This window comes from Mus caroli, chromosome 16 (assembly GCF_900094665.2).
Source record: "Mus caroli chromosome 16, CAROLI_EIJ_v1.1, whole genome shotgun sequence".
NCBI lineage: Eukaryota > Metazoa > Chordata > Mammalia > Rodentia > Muridae > Mus > Mus caroli.
The window spans coordinates 87212931-87228046 of NC_034585.1; the positions used below are offsets into that span (position 1 = coordinate 87212931).

General features: G+C 48.7%; 1 protein-coding gene across 2 annotated transcripts in view; it reads right to left on the reverse strand.

The window, feature by feature from the left end:
* Positions 1–6314, reverse strand: part of Runx1 (RUNX family transcription factor 1) — a 223697-nt gene extending 217383 nt beyond the window's left edge. The window contains exons 1-2 of one of the 2 annotated variants that reach the window (XM_021184936.2): positions 6185–6314; positions 5837–5952 (exon numbers count right to left, since the gene is read on the reverse strand). In XM_021184936.2, coding sequence (XP_021040595.1) covers positions 5837–5894 — 58 coding nt within the window. In that variant the 5' untranslated portion in view covers positions 5895–5952; positions 6185–6314. The remainder of the gene's footprint in view (positions 1–5836; positions 5953–6184) is intronic. The other variant, XM_021184937.1, reaches the window with a different exon arrangement.
* Between the last annotated feature and the right edge of the window lie 8802 nt (positions 6315–15116).

A 15116-nucleotide genomic window follows, 5' to 3' on the forward strand; every position in this document is an offset into this window, starting at 1 on the left:
TCCACCTTAACTGTTTCCAGATCAACCAGCACACACTTTAACCCAGCTCAGCGGTCCTCGCCCTTCCTGACGCTGCGGCCCTTTAACACGGCTCCTCATGCTGGGCTGACCCCAAACCATAAAATCATTTTCGTTGCTACTTCACAACTGTAATTTTTCTACTGTGATGAATCCTAATGTAAGTATCTGTGTTTTCCGATGGTCTTAGGCGACCCCGAAGAAGGGTCATTAGAGAACTGCCGGATTAGGAAGATAGATCCCTGTGAGTCTCAGGCCAGCCTGGTCTACACAGCGAGTTCCAGTGATGGAGCGAGAGCCCATCTCAAGTCTCAAGTCTCAAGCAAACAAGTAAAACCAACTGAAGCACCTTCTGAAAAACCAACAGTACCACTCGCTAAGCAAACAGCGGAACAAGAAAACTGGAGCTTCAGGGATCCTGGGCTTCGACTGAAGGGAGGAAAGGAGAGAGCCATCCTGTGGAGCTACCTGAGTGCACTCAGGCTGCAAATCTCCCATCGCCGCCTCTGCTAACAGCAGCCCGCCCTGCTGTGTCCCAGCCGCAGCCAGCCTCAGTCAGCCCTGTTCCATCCCAGCAGCAGCCACCAGCCCTGCTGTGTCCCAGTCCCAGCCAGCCTTGCTCTGCTGCTTCCCAGCAAAGGGCCACAACTTTCTTGAGCTCATCTTAGGTCTCTTTCCAGAACACAGAGGGATCTCGTTGCTTCTAACTGCTTTGAGAGGCTCTCTGATGATCCTTGCCTATCCACTCATCTATCCACTGTCCTCTCCTCTTTGTGCATGCCCATGTTTATGACAATGTGTCTGTGCACACCTTGTGTCTGTGTGTGAGTGTGTACATAGGCATTCCTGTGGAAGACACAGGCAACTCCTGTCTCACCTCCTATCACAACAGGAACACAGAGATTGCACATGTGAGCATCTGGCTTTTTATGTATGATCTGGGGATTCAAACTCAGCTCCTTACGCTTATGACAAGTGTGTCACACAGAAAGCCGCCCCTCCAGTTCCACCCACCACTTCCTGTCCAATGTGTCACACAGAAAGTCGTCCCTCCAGTTCCACCAACCACTTCCTGTCCTGTACTTAATATGTGAACTTCTGCAGGGTCCTCCTACCCCCTGTCACTCAGCCAAGGTTGGCAAGATGTCCTTGGGGTCCGACTGAGGCACAAGGCAATCCTGCTAGAGGGAGCAGGGTGGAGATGGTGGGTTCTTCAGGCTCTTCTGAAGCTTGACCTTCTTGGGCTTCCATTAGGTCACTGTCAAGTGTGACTCAGTGTACAGAAAGAGTATGGGGCGAGAGCTGTGAAGACGAGCCTAGATCATTTAAAAAAAAAACCTTAAAAAAATAGTTTCATAATGCGTAGGCAGCCTCAGATGTGAAACTTCATCTCACAGGGATGGCAGGGTCTGAGTCTCAAATGTCCAGAGATCCATCTGGCCACTTGCTTCATGCTGGTCTCCTTAAGGACCAAAGGAGGCAGGTTTGCCAAGACACCATGTCAGGGGCTGCATTATTCCTGGACACAAGTCCACACATTCAGGTTTTAACGGCAAGTTCCTCAGAATGTGACTGTCCTGGGTATGGAACATTCTAGAAGCAATCAGGAAGTATGAGAGTGTGCTATGCCCTGTCTGATGACCTTCTACGAGGAGGTGAGGAGCTGGCTTTGGGAAATCTCTCCAGCAATTCTAAGACTCGGTAATTTTAAGAGGCTGGGCAGGAAGAATGTTTTGATTCAAGGCTATCCTGGGCTACACAGTGAGTGCTAGATCAGCCTGGGCTAAATATTGAACCATTGAGAGAGAGAGAGAGAGAGAGAGAGAGAGAGAGAGAGAGAGAGAGAGAGAGAGAGAGAGAGAGAGAAGGAGAGAAAGAGAAACATGAGCCCAAANACACAGTGAGTGCTAGATCAGCCTGGGCTAAATAAAGAAGAAGAGAGAGAGAGAGAGAGAGAGAGAGAGAGAGAGAGAGAGAGAGAGAGAGTCAAACAGAGACAGAGAGAAGGAGAGAAAGAGAAACATGAGCCCAAAGAGGCAACACGTAAGTGAACGAGACAGATCTCTCTCTCACACACACACACAAAAACAACAACAAAGTGTTGATATTTTGACCTCAAACTTCTGGCCTCCAGACCATGAGGAAACATATTTCTGCTTTTTAAGCCACCAAGTTTGTGGTATTTTGTTACAGTAGCCTGCTCACTCACTAACAGGTTTTGCATGGTGGACAAAGCCACGCATAGCTCCATCTAGGGCTGGCTGTCACCTAAGTCTTCAGTGGTGTGAGAGGAAGTGTCTTCATGCTTGTAAACAGTTGTAAACTCTGTGTTTACAGGAGAACACAGCTGGCCTCGGTTCTTTGATTCCTGTCGAACAGCTCTGCCGGATGACTCGAGGCACAGAGCCACACTGCTGAGATTTCTACCCGTGGTTCTAGGAACTCAGCATCGCAGGCACTCCGGCTTTGCCTAGACCACTAAGCCACTTCTAAGAGCAAGGTTGCCTGAGGCGTTTTGAAAAAATAAAAGGAGAAAAATGTATAGCAGCTCCCTCCCCACCCCTCCCCAATGCGTCAGTCATCTTTTGTATGCAGTTCATTGCACCTTCTGCGGGGACCAAGTTGGGGTTCTGCAAGAGTTTCATGTCGCCAACCACATGTGATAGTTCCTGGGAGTCTCAGTCGAGTCTTATCGTCTTGCTTAGGCAGACTAAGTGGGAACCTGGTGTGGGGCGATAGAGGGGGAGAGGAGCTCTCTGTGGTAGACCACATTCTTTTTGCGTGCCAGTGTCTCAGATGCTGGCCCGACTCTCACGAGAAAGGGAACAATGGCTTGCTTGGTTCCCCATCTCTGTTTTCTCCCGTTTCCACAGTGGTATCAGGCTGAAAGTGAGTTACAGGTTTCCTCCTGCGAGGATTGCCGGGACTGATAAAGTACCATCCCAGGAGGAAAACAAGATGCTGTGAGCCTGTGAGCTGCTCACAGTGGCTGCTCAGGAGGGAGCACAGGCTGTAAATTACAGGCAGAAGCAGCCACCAGTGAGGAGCCCTAGGAGTGGCAGGCTGTGGTGTGGGGGGCCAGGAGACTGCAGACCGGTGAAGGGGGTGGGGTCTGGAGCTGGGTCCAAGTGAGAAGAAAAAGAAGCAAAGTTTTGCCGCGGTGCTGGCTAGCATGAGTGGCGTGGATAGCCAATATGGGCCATTTAAACCCTTGTGTTGACAGGTCCTTAGGATGGAATAATATTAACAAGGGAGCTGCCAAGAGCTCCCTTAGGTTCTAGAGCCGAGCCTCCGAGTTATTTATCAGCCTGTGGATTCTGACAACCCCTTTCCCTCCATCAGTTCCAATTTGCTCAGAGGAGGAAGTGAGGCCTTTTCAGATGAACCATGCTAATTAAACAAAACAAAAGAAAAGAAAACACCCAACCCCTGTGTATGTATGTGATATATGCATGCTGTGTGCATGTGTGCAAATCCATGTGGGGGAGTGTGAACTCATGCATGTCACAGAGTTTGTGTGTGTGTGTGTGTGTGTGTGTGTGTGTAAGCCAGAGGGTAACCTTACAAGTTGGTCCTCACCTCCCACCTTGTTTGAGGCAGGGTCTCTTTGGTTTTGGGTGCTACCCATGTACTCCAGACTAGCTGACCTATGGGCTTCTAGGGAGCCCCTGTCTCTAACTCCTGTCTCCCCACAGGAATGCCAGGGTTATAGATGGAACACAGCACTGCACCTGGCTTTTATGAAGGTTCTAGGGATTCGAACTTAGATCTCCATGCTTGCACTGTAAGCATTCACTCTTCTGATCTGTTTCTGGGTTTTGATAAGACCAAGGTAGCCCGTTGAATATGAACAGACTCTGGCTCCCTAGCCAGTGCAGGCGCTGCAGGTGGTGCAGGCAGAAGGCTTGTTCCCTGTTACCACATCCCTAACTGTCTTTCTGTTGAACTCATACAGGGATTGCCAGGAGGGCAGCACAGGCTGCAGCCAACCTACTGCCCAGGGGGAATGTTCAGAGTTCTCTGCTTCTGTCTTCCTGAGGTCATCTAATAGGAAACAGCAAGCGTTCGGAGCATGCATTGAGAGGAGAGTAAGCCAGGAATTTTCCTTCAAAGATGGCTTCCTTAGCTTGTTGGCTGCCGGGAGGAAACACAGCCAGTGAGCAGCTGGTGGCTTCTCACCAGGGGCCCCTGAGACTGCTGTCTCTGCCTAACTCTCTGCAGGACACTGGATGATACATGACTCAGACCTGTCCCCATGAGTCAACCTCACTCAGATTTCTCTGTCACCAGCACGGGAGTGCTTGGAAGCCCTTAATTTAAAGCTTGAAATTGGTTAATGACTTACTTTTTTTCCTTCTCTTTAAATCCTGATGCACCCCCCAAACCTACAAACACATGTGCCACCACACACACACACACACACACACACACACACTCCACACATATATACCACATACATATAGACACATGCCACATCTCATTCACACACACACTTGTACCACACATACATATGCATACACACACACCACACCACACCACACACACATACACATACACACATACCACACACACACACATACATATATACCACACACATATACATACACACACCACATACATACATACACACACACATACACACGCCTTCCTCCAGTTTTCACGTTTCAGCATAGATGAGCCATCACAACCTCAATAGCCTTTGTTGTGACAAAGTAGCCAGCAAGCCCTCGCATTCCCCTACTCATTTGGCTGTATGAATAAATAATGATTCACAGATACTGGCTGGGTGTGCAGAATAATTTGTATCCAGAAAACAAATGATTTCTTCCCCATCCCATCCCACTCCATTTTAGCTCTGCCAGAGCATCATACCACAAGCTACACGTCCTGATACACGGCCACGTCTTTGTGAGCTCTTTATGCCACTGTTTTTATTTACTTAAGCTCAGTCCTTATCCTGAAAGACCCAACAAGCACACATGGGCACTATGGCTGAACTCCAGCTTTGTAAGTTCCATAAGACTGCTGTAAAAAAGGCAGGAAGGTTCAGGGACCTACGTGGTGCCAACCCATAAGTCTGTAATCTAGTAATTTCTGCTGTGACAGTGCGTGGACTTAGGAAATGGCTTCATAGTTCTTTCTGAGAGAGACTGTGTACCACAACTTGCTGGCTTTCTGTCTTGAGCAATGCCGGCTGCCTCTTTCAATTGAGGCTGAAAGAAAAACCACAGCACAGCATCTTCTGATGGCTTTTCCCAGAACGAGTCTGCCCAGATCCTGCCCTCTGTGGACTTGCCACTTTGGCCCTGAAATCTCTGCACTGATCCAAGGTATACCTGTGAGCTGCCTCTCGGAGACCACTCTGCTGGCACCGGCTCTTCCGGCCAGCTAAGTACTGAGCCTGCTAAACCCAAGGGCAAGCCAAACTCAGCACCAGGGCCAGACAGCTTGCTGCCATCAGAGTAAGTGCAAGCGAATCATTCAGGGCAAGGCACAGCCAGATAAAATCCAAAGAGTGTCCTCCGCGCCAGCCTTCTAATCTCTGGGACTTTAACTGAGAGCGGCTCAGAGCACTTGACACAACTTTCACCCAGCGACCAAATATTCCAACAGCCTAAGCATTTTCTAAAACATCCCCGCAGCACGGCGTCTGACAAATAATAATCTCGTGGTCTCAGAGTCAACAGCCTCTGTTTGAATTCCTCCCCCCCACAAGCAGGCAGGGACTTCAGGCAGGCACCGGAGGGTCCATGGGCTGCCATCTTAGTCTGTGCAAAGCTGAGCAAAATCAGATATAAAAAAAGACCAGCGTACTCACCTCTCATGAAGCACTGTGGATATGAAGGAAATGACTCAAAAATGCTGTCTGAAGCCATTGTTTCCTTTCGAAAACGCACCTCTCCTGAAGGCGGGGGATTCTATAATTTCTTTCACCTTCAGAGCAAAAACCAAGAAAGGTCACTTACTCTGACCCCACTTCCCACCATGGCTCCCCACGTCTCTTTCTACCCCCAACCCTAACACCTCTGATACTCCATGGGTCCTATGGGGTGGGGGTGGGGGAAAGAATTATTGCAGAAACAAATATTCAAATTGTTAAAGATTAAAAAAAGGAAAAAAAAAAAAAGACGAAAGCACCGCCTATGCTGTGGGCTGAGCTGCTCACCGCTCTGCGAAAGCCTGTGGTTTGCATTCAGTGTGATTCGTCCTGCCTGCTGACCACTGTGCTGGGCTTACACTTCTGACACTGCCAGGCTACCCAACTTGTGGTTCTGTGGTTGTTTATGAGGTCCAAAGAAGTTTTCACACAACCCAAATTACAAATTTAACTGTTCCCCTTTCCACAGCCCACCGCCATTGGCTCTTGCCAATCACGTGACTTAAGTGATGTCAATTTTTTTTTTTTAAACTTTCTGAGCTATGCCCTTCCTGCCCTCCACCTGCCCTCCCCCAGGCTGTGTAAGGAAACAGTTGAGCAGAGCTTAGCAGAGAGGGGCTGTAGGAGAAAATAAGCACAACAAACAAACAAGCAAACAGAAATCCCCTGCCTCAGTCTTTTCTTGCTCTCTCTGTCCTGTGCGGATTTGGTGGCTTTCGGATCCTGTTGTTATTTGTGGTTTGGGGAACAACTGATTATTTAGATAAAGATTGTCTTGCTGTTTATTCAACAGCAATTCAACGTTGGCACCAACTTGCTGCTGAGCCCGGATGCGGCTCTCATCACTTAAATGCTGGGCACCAGCCCGGGAAGAGCTGGGTTCTTGGTGAAAGCAAGTGAGACAGGAAAGTAGAAAAGAAGACCAGGAGCCCTTTTCCCTGAGTGGCTGATCCTGAGAGGGCTAGGCTGGCAACTTACTGACATCTCAAAGCTTGGGAACAGTATAACACGTTTGAATTGTGGGATGAAGAGACCACTTTGCTCAAAACCCAAATGATGTCGTCCGTGGCTTTCTTTCCCCTTGGTGGACAGGCTTAGCATGGGCATCTCTTGGTAAGTAGAGGGAACAGTGGCGTTCTCTTCACACTGGCACCAGTTCCCACGCTCACTTGCATTAGGAAGTTTTGTGGAGAGCAAAGGAGGGGAGTTTCCTCACTCAGCAGAGCTGTGGCCTGTGGGCAGCTATCTGTTCATTGTGTGTACCAATAAAGCCTACTGATAGCCTTTCTGTGCTCCACTCAAAGAAATGTGCCAAGCCTACCCCGCTAGGGATAATTACTCTTTGAATCCATGAAGAGTAACTTGCAACTACCCAAGATCCTGCCTCCTCCTGGCTGCCCCCGGAGGGGGATATTACACAGCCCTCTGCCTCCAGAAGTCGCATGGCCAGGGGACAGACAATAAAGACAAGATGATTCTGTGGGTGTGAGCTCTTCTGTTTGCCTCCACCTAGTGACCTCTCCGTTCTCTCTGTTTTACTTGCTGAGAAGTGAAGCCTTAGTCTTCCTGGGATCCCCAGGCAGGGCCTGGCCTTCCTTTCCTTACTTGGGTCTTCCTTTCCTCTGTTCAGTTTCCCTCCATTTCAAGGTGACGCCCGATGAGAGGCTGGGCCTTGAGCAGCGTAGCTCCAAGTGCCAGCCCCGGATCCCAAGTTCCAGGCATGCAAGGTACTTCTCTAAGTCTGAGCCCCCGAGGGAACTCTCATTTGGTTTTCATGGAGCTAATTTTGCACACACAGAGAGACCCAGGGTATTAATGACACAGGTCTTTCCAAAGGACCAGACTCCATTTTTACTTAATCCTGTTTTAACCTAGGCAGGAATTAGAAACCTAGGCATTTCTTTCTCCCAGCCTCTCTGAGCAGTTAGCAGCAAATACCCACACTTGGCTCGCACTTGAAAAACAGTGGCTGCCCGTCTTTTATGAAGCTTATTAATATCTAAACACAACGTGCGCTTCAGGTTGCCTCTCAATTCACATCCCTTGTTAATATAATCCCCATTATTCAAATCCCTTGTTAATATAATCCCCATTATGTCTCTGTGCTGTTGCTTCTGAACAAATTCCACCCCTGCCCCCCACCCCCTAGTAGGATCTCCAGCCAGGTTGTGTTATCTTCTACCCCTGCTCTGCCTTGGAAGCCTGTAGCTGCAGCTGACTTCTTGAAGGTGACTCACTTCCCCAAAATCGAGACACTTAAATGTCCACGCCGATCAATCCTGTAGTCATTTCACTTCAGAAATTCCCAGATGCTTTTAGCCTTAAGCATCCTCATGCCCACAAGGATGGTTTAGATGCCCAGAGTATCTCTGCCTTTGGGGGTCTCCATAGGGCAAGGCGGGCGGATGAAAAGCCTTCAGGATAGCCTTCAGGTCCACTTCTGGCCTGCAAGTCCCACTGCAGGCTGTCACCTCTGGGTCCCGGCTGCCGCGTGGCAGCAGGGGGCAGACTACAAAGGCGGCAGTCCCTGGTGAGTCCTGTGATGATAGTCATAGAAGTCCAAGCAAGACTGCAGGGCTCACCAAGGAGGCAGCAGTTGAAGCCTCTCTCTAAGGCCAGAATGGCTAGGAGAGATTCAGGTGGCTGCCAGCAAACTGCTTTTTACACTTCCTTGAGAGCCCAAGACAAAAAGACACGTCTGTCACCGCTGAACTGCCTAAAGAAATGCTTAATCCCATTTTAGGCAGAGCTGTTGAAGATTCTTTAAGTTCTCCTGTGGACCCACCCTGCCAGTCTCTGTTCCTGTTGTTGACTCAGACCCCAGGCTGCCTGCCTGGGAACCGACCTGGAGCTGCTGCAGGGGACTGTGGCTCTGCCAAATAATGCCACAGCAATCTTCATCCTCTGATTGGCAAAGTTACTGAGATGCCACTCTCAAGGGTGGGGTGGGGAAACGCTCAGGTGTCTTTGTTAATGGCCCTATAAAAATACCGGGGAAGGTTGAAAGATGCAGGGTTGCATAACCCTGTAATTAATGTCGAGAGCGCTGTGTGCAACTCCATCCAATTAAAACACTCTCTCTGGTCAGGGTTTTCATTGTCTGGTTATTCTGTGCTCCTTCTAAAGTCTACATACACATAGATACACAGATTCTCTGGACAGAAAGCATGGGTATGGATGGATACCCTCAAATTAGTCTGTAGCAAAAATCCTCAGATGGTAACACTAATGCAAAATAATTTCTATAGAGTGTAGATTATGTATGTGTGTGGGTACATGCATGTCTGTGTTCAAGTAAGTGCCCAGTGTGTGGAAGCCAAAGGTCTTTCTCAAGTGCTAGCCTCTTTGTTTTTCCATTTAAAGACAGGGTCCTTCAGTGGCCTGGGGCTTGCTAATTAGGCTATACTGGCCAGTGAGTCGAGAGATGCTCCTGTTCCTGCCTACCCAGTGCTGGGATTACAAGTGCAGACCCCTTAATGTGGATTCTTGGGGTCAAACTCGGGCCCTGCAAGGCCATCTTTGCCCCCTGAGCTCTCTCCAGACCTATCACAGGTGCTTTTGATCTGTTATATCTTTGCTCCGAGACAGAGGCAGGAGCTGTAAACTGTGTTATGCTAGCCACAAGCTCGGGGATTTATAACCGATGCACAGATATCATAGCTTTCTGGACTGAACAGAGCCTGCTCCGGGCAGTTCTGACAGCTAAATTGACTGGAGAACCTGAGACTTTAACTAGTTACCAGCTTTCCTCTCTGGACACTTACATGTACATGTGCATGTGTGTGTACGTGCATGTGCATGTGTGTGCGTGGTGTGTGTGTACATGTGTGTAGTGTGTATATGTGTGAGTGTCTGCTTAGTATATGCATGTATGTGTGGTGTGTGTGTGTGTGGTGTGGTTCACACATGTGGTATGTTTGTGTGTGTGTGCATGTGTATTTTGTATGTATGTATGTATATGTTTGTGGTGTGTGTGTGTGTGTGGGTGTTTGTGCATGCATGTGGGGAGGTGTGAGGAATGTGGTATATACATGTATATGCATGTATGTGTGTATGCGTCCATGTATATGTGTTGTATATGGTATGTGCATGTGTGTTTTATGATATATGCATATATGTGTGGCGTGTGTGTGTGCATGTGTGTGTACAGTTCTGGAGTTTTCCTCATTTGGGTAAAAGTGTAAATTTTGGTCCTTAGAAGACCAGGAGGGCCAGGATGGCCAGGATGGCCAGGAGGGGTTTTAATACTCATTTCCATGACCTTCCTAGATAACATTATAGTGTACCCAGGAAAGCAGGAAATAGAAAGTAAAGAAGAAAGGAAGAACGGAAGGAAGGAGGAAGGGCGGAAGGGAGGAAGAAAGAGAACCATCGAAACCAAGTTAAAAGAACACGGTCTAAAGATTTGACAGCCATCTAGTGACACGTTTATAGTGAAGATTTCGAGTCATTTTGCTGTCATCCAGAGACCCCGAAGCAGCAGCTATGACCAGTCTGTGAACTTGCCAGGAATCAAAGCCTTGGCTCCATTCTCAGTCTCCCAAGTCAAAACCAGTCACAGTCCTGGCCCCCCAACTCCTGTGTACACTGACGCTGGAAGAGACTGCTGAGAGAGAGAGAGGAAGGAGCCTCACTCAGACACTCCAGCATTGGGAAAGAAAAGGGAAGGAGGAAGACCACCGCTTGACCCTGTAACACCCCCCACCCAATCCATAGTGGCCGAGGCAGTTAGATTCCCATCCTGCTGCCCTGGCAGACGTCCCACACAGCAGCCCCCTCTAAGCTCTGGTTTACATCCCGCGGTGGCACTGTCAAAGGCAGTCTGGACCCCTCACGTTGTGCTCGACAGCTTGACATTCTGTGCAGAAGGTTCTTGCTCGCTCGGGTGCTGTCTCGCTGGTGACCACCTGGCTCAACAGTGGCCTCCTGATGCAGGGGCATCAGGACTCTCGGTTTCACTGACTTTGCAGTTTTGAATGTGTGTGGAGTGCTGCGATCAGTGCCAGGCAGTCACCATGAGTCCTAACAGCAGCCAGCCCTGAAGGTGGCCTTGGCAGCGCCCCCCTCCCCATCGGCTGGCCCACCCCCAGGTCCTTCCCATGCTCTGCAGTCATAGCTACCCTGATGCCTTTCTCTGACCTTTGATCAGAGGAAGGGCTCATCTTTTGTCCACATCTCCAATGACTTACTCAAGCTTCCTGCTACAGTCGCGGCATTTCCACAGGTACCCTGGAGGCTGGTCACTGTCCACTGGAGCATCCGATCACTTCAGGCCTGCCTCAGGCCAGAGAACTTGTTTGGGGTAGCTCTTCTTACAGAGTGTTGGCCTTGCTGCTCTTTGCCGCTTGCTACCAGGAGGGCAAACCTAGGCAAGCCAAATCCACTTTGGTAGAAATGTACAGTGTTCGCGGTTTGGTCAAACAATGGAGAGAGTCAGTAGTGCTCGGCTTCCCAGCCTAGCATAGAGGCTAATCCTATCATGCAAAGAACTCCAAGGGAAACCCAAATTTCTGTGAGAGAAGCCAGAGTTCACTGGGTCAGAAGGCTCCACGTCTGATCTGGGGTTCAATGAGCACTTGGTTCTGCGGACTTGGGACTTTTACTGTGAGTGTTGCCTCTTTTCCGCCTTCATTGTCAGTCAAATGCACAGCCTTCCACAAGACGAGGCACAACGCCACCTTTATGACAGGGGTGCCATGAGGATCAGTAACTGTTTGGACTATGCAAAATGATTTTTGAATGAACTAAGAGAGAATTGTGGTTGGCATTTCAATATGGAAACATCCAACATGTGAATTTTAATATGGACACTCGCCAAATATCATACAGGCATGGCGCCAGGGACATAGAGGTGCCAGGGACATAGAGGTTGGAGTTGAAAACAGCCTTTGTAGTTGATGTTAGAGAAATCGCAAGTGTTTGTCACTTTGTGTGGTGTGTGTGTCTCTCTGTGTATGTGTGTGTGTGTGTCTGTGTGTGTGGTTGCCTTCCACACTGTTTGAAGCAGACTCCCTTTGTTGTTGGATGTTGTGTTTTATGTCCCACCTCCCACGTCACTCTATGAGCACTGGGATATAGATTCACTCTGCTTCATCTGGCTTTAATGGGTTCTGGAGATTCGAACTGGGATCCTAACATTTGCCCAGCCAGCATTTGACCCACTGAGCCATTGCCTGACTCCAGTTTTGTCTTGATAGAGTCTCACTACATATCTAAGGCAAGGTTGACTTTAAAACCACAATCCTCCTGCCTCTGACTACCTGCTGAGTTCACAGGAGTACAACTCCAGGCCTGCATTGTTCACCTTTGAGCCCCTTGCTTTGAAATAATATAACCTAGTCCTGTATATGCAGGCTAAAATTCTCTCAGAACCTCAAAATCTCAAAAACAAATTAAGTACACTGAGAAACAAAATATTGGCACTTAAAATGATGCAGTGTGTGTTTTAGTCTCCTTCATTTTGTATTCTTTTTTCTTCCCGTGGACCATTTAGAAACTGGCTGTATTTCTGGAAAGAGCAGGCAGGAAGTCTAGTCCACGGTGCTGGTTCTGATTCCTCTCCTCGGGTTCTGGGTTAGTAACAGCAGAGAAGGAAACTGAGGTATTGCCCTGAAGCACATCTAAGTACCATGTCCAACCTGAGTGGCCCGGGGACTTGGCCTCTCTGTGGTCACACCCTTACTCTGACTGAGCTTGACCAATAAGATGACCACAAGCCTGGCAAGAAGAGATCTGAAATGGGAGAGCGCTTTCACTCCAGGGAGAGTGTTTGCACGCCAGGGAGAGCACTTGCACGCCAGCATAGGCCCGGGTTAGTGCAGAAGAAAGCCATTTGTCCCAGCTGAGAGCATCTGCACTCCTCCACAAGCCCCACTCCAATCCAGAACTACAGATCTGGAGGTGGGCATGGCTATGACAGCCCAGGGAGGTACACTGAGCATCTGCAGACCTTGGGAGAACTGAGCTAACCTAACCATGAGGCCCAGAAAAAGCCAGGCAGCACAGACAAGCAGCCTGCTGGTTCCCCTTTGTCTCCCTCCTCGTCTTTCCAAGCATGAAGGTGTGAGGGTTCACCTAGCATGTTTTCCAGGTCTACTTGTGTTGTAGCATACACAAAAATGGCATTTCTTTCTTGAGGCAGAATAATATTCCAGCGTATGTGAGAACCACGTTTTGTTTATCCACAGGAAGCGTAGACAAGACTGCTGTAGAAGCAAAGAGCTTACATTCTACCAACTGTCCATTGGTTCCAATAAAGCTTGCCACGTTGGCGTCTGAGACTGTGATTTACTGGCCAAAGGACCTTTCTTATCTAGTCAAGCAGTAGAGAAAGGGTCATCCTACAGAGGGGTGATGGGATAGGGTTATCCCAGTGCTTGCAGTTCATCATAAGCCAAGGCTAGCCTTGTCTATACAGTGAGACCTTGTGTCTTCATCAAGGAAAACAACAGGAATGAGTATTGTCAAAAAAAAAAAGCCAAATAGCTTTTAGGAACGTGAATGCAAGGCAAATCACCTGCCAACAGGGAGCGATTGAACGGGCGTTCTCAGCAGCTCCTCTCTGGCATTAATCTATCACTGACCAAACGTAACTTGGGCAGGAAAGAGTTTATGCAGCTTACAAGTCCTGATCGCAGTCCATTATGGAAGGCATCCTTGACAGGAAGTCAAGCAGGAGCCCTGGAAGCCACGGGAGAGAGATGTTTCCCATCCTGCTTCTGGGTCTGTGGTCAGCTCCCTTTCTTCTGCATCCCAAGACCACCCGCCCAGGAATGGCACTGCCCAGAGTGAGCTGGCCCTCCCACATTAATCAATAGTCAAGAAAATACTCAATGGACATGCCCATAGGCTGATCTGATGGAGGAAGCCATTTCCTCAGCTGTGGATGCTTTTCTCCTAGGTATGTTGACAACCAAAATTAGCCATGGACAGGAAGTCAAGCAGAAGCCCTGGAGGCCATGGGAGAGAGTTCCTGTCTTGGATTCCTTCTGCCTCAGAAAGAAATGCCATTTTGGTATGTGCTAAAACATCGGTAGACCTGGAAAACATGCTTAGTGAAATAAACCAGACATCAACCAACATTGTGACTCCGTTGATATGAGGTACTGGGAGTGGGCAGGTTCACGGAGAACAGAAGTGGCATCGCTAGAGGCAGAGAGGAGGGAGAAGTGGGCCACTGTTCCCTGGAGGAGGGAGAGGGGAGCCACTGCTCCCGAGCAAGGAACGTCAGAGCAGGAAGGGGACCTTTCTGGAGCGGGTTAGAGGGAGTGGCTCCACGACGTCTGTATTGTGAGTTGCATGGTTTGGAAGAGTTGCATAGGAAGCACTGATTGTGTACTTTACCACAATAATTAAAATGAACAAAACAAGAGGCATTTGTCTTCAGACCCAAGGAGTTCTTTGCGACCCAAACAACTGTTTAAACCACAGTGGGGCCCTGGGAGTGTTCCGCACGGCTGCTGGATGATGAACAGAGGGAATGGTTTTATTATTATTATTGCTCACCTTGTCCTCTTAGCCATGCAGGGCAGGATAATCTGGAACAGGTACGTCGAGGCACAGTTTTGTTTTTTGTTTTCTGGGTTTTTTTTTTGTTTGTTTGTTTTGTTTTGTTTTTTTGTCATTATGGGATTGTGTTGTTGTGGTCTGTTTACATCTGCAGTCGTTTCATAAAGCGTGTTTAAGTTGGTGTGTGCCACAGTTAGGCAGCACTCGGCCACCTAGCCAACGCTTACTAAATCTTCACTGCCTTAGTGAGAAGGGCTGCCCTGAGCGGTGATGGCTGCTCCGGGGGCCTGTGCTTTTGGATCTACCTTTTGTTGTAAGTCTCTTTAATTTCTCCTTTTACATGGAAGTCCAAAGATACCTCTCTCTCTCTCCCCCCCAAAAGTGTGTGTGTGTGTGTGTGTTTGTGTTTGTGTGTGTGTGTGTACAAGTGTCTGAGGAGGCCAAAAGTGTCTTGGATCTCCTGGAGCTGGAGTTACAGGTGATTGTGTACAACGTGTGTGGATGCTGGGATTCAAATTTGGGTCCTCTGGTAGAGCACCAATCACTCTTATTTTAACCACTGAGCCATCTTTTCAGCCCCTTAAGTTGGATCTTAATTAGAATAAAACGTATGCGAGTTTTTCCTTTATAGGAAATCCCCTGTAGCAATGCTGACTTCAGAAGCCACCAAGAACCCCCCCACTTCCCCCAACTCAGTCCATACCCCTCTGAA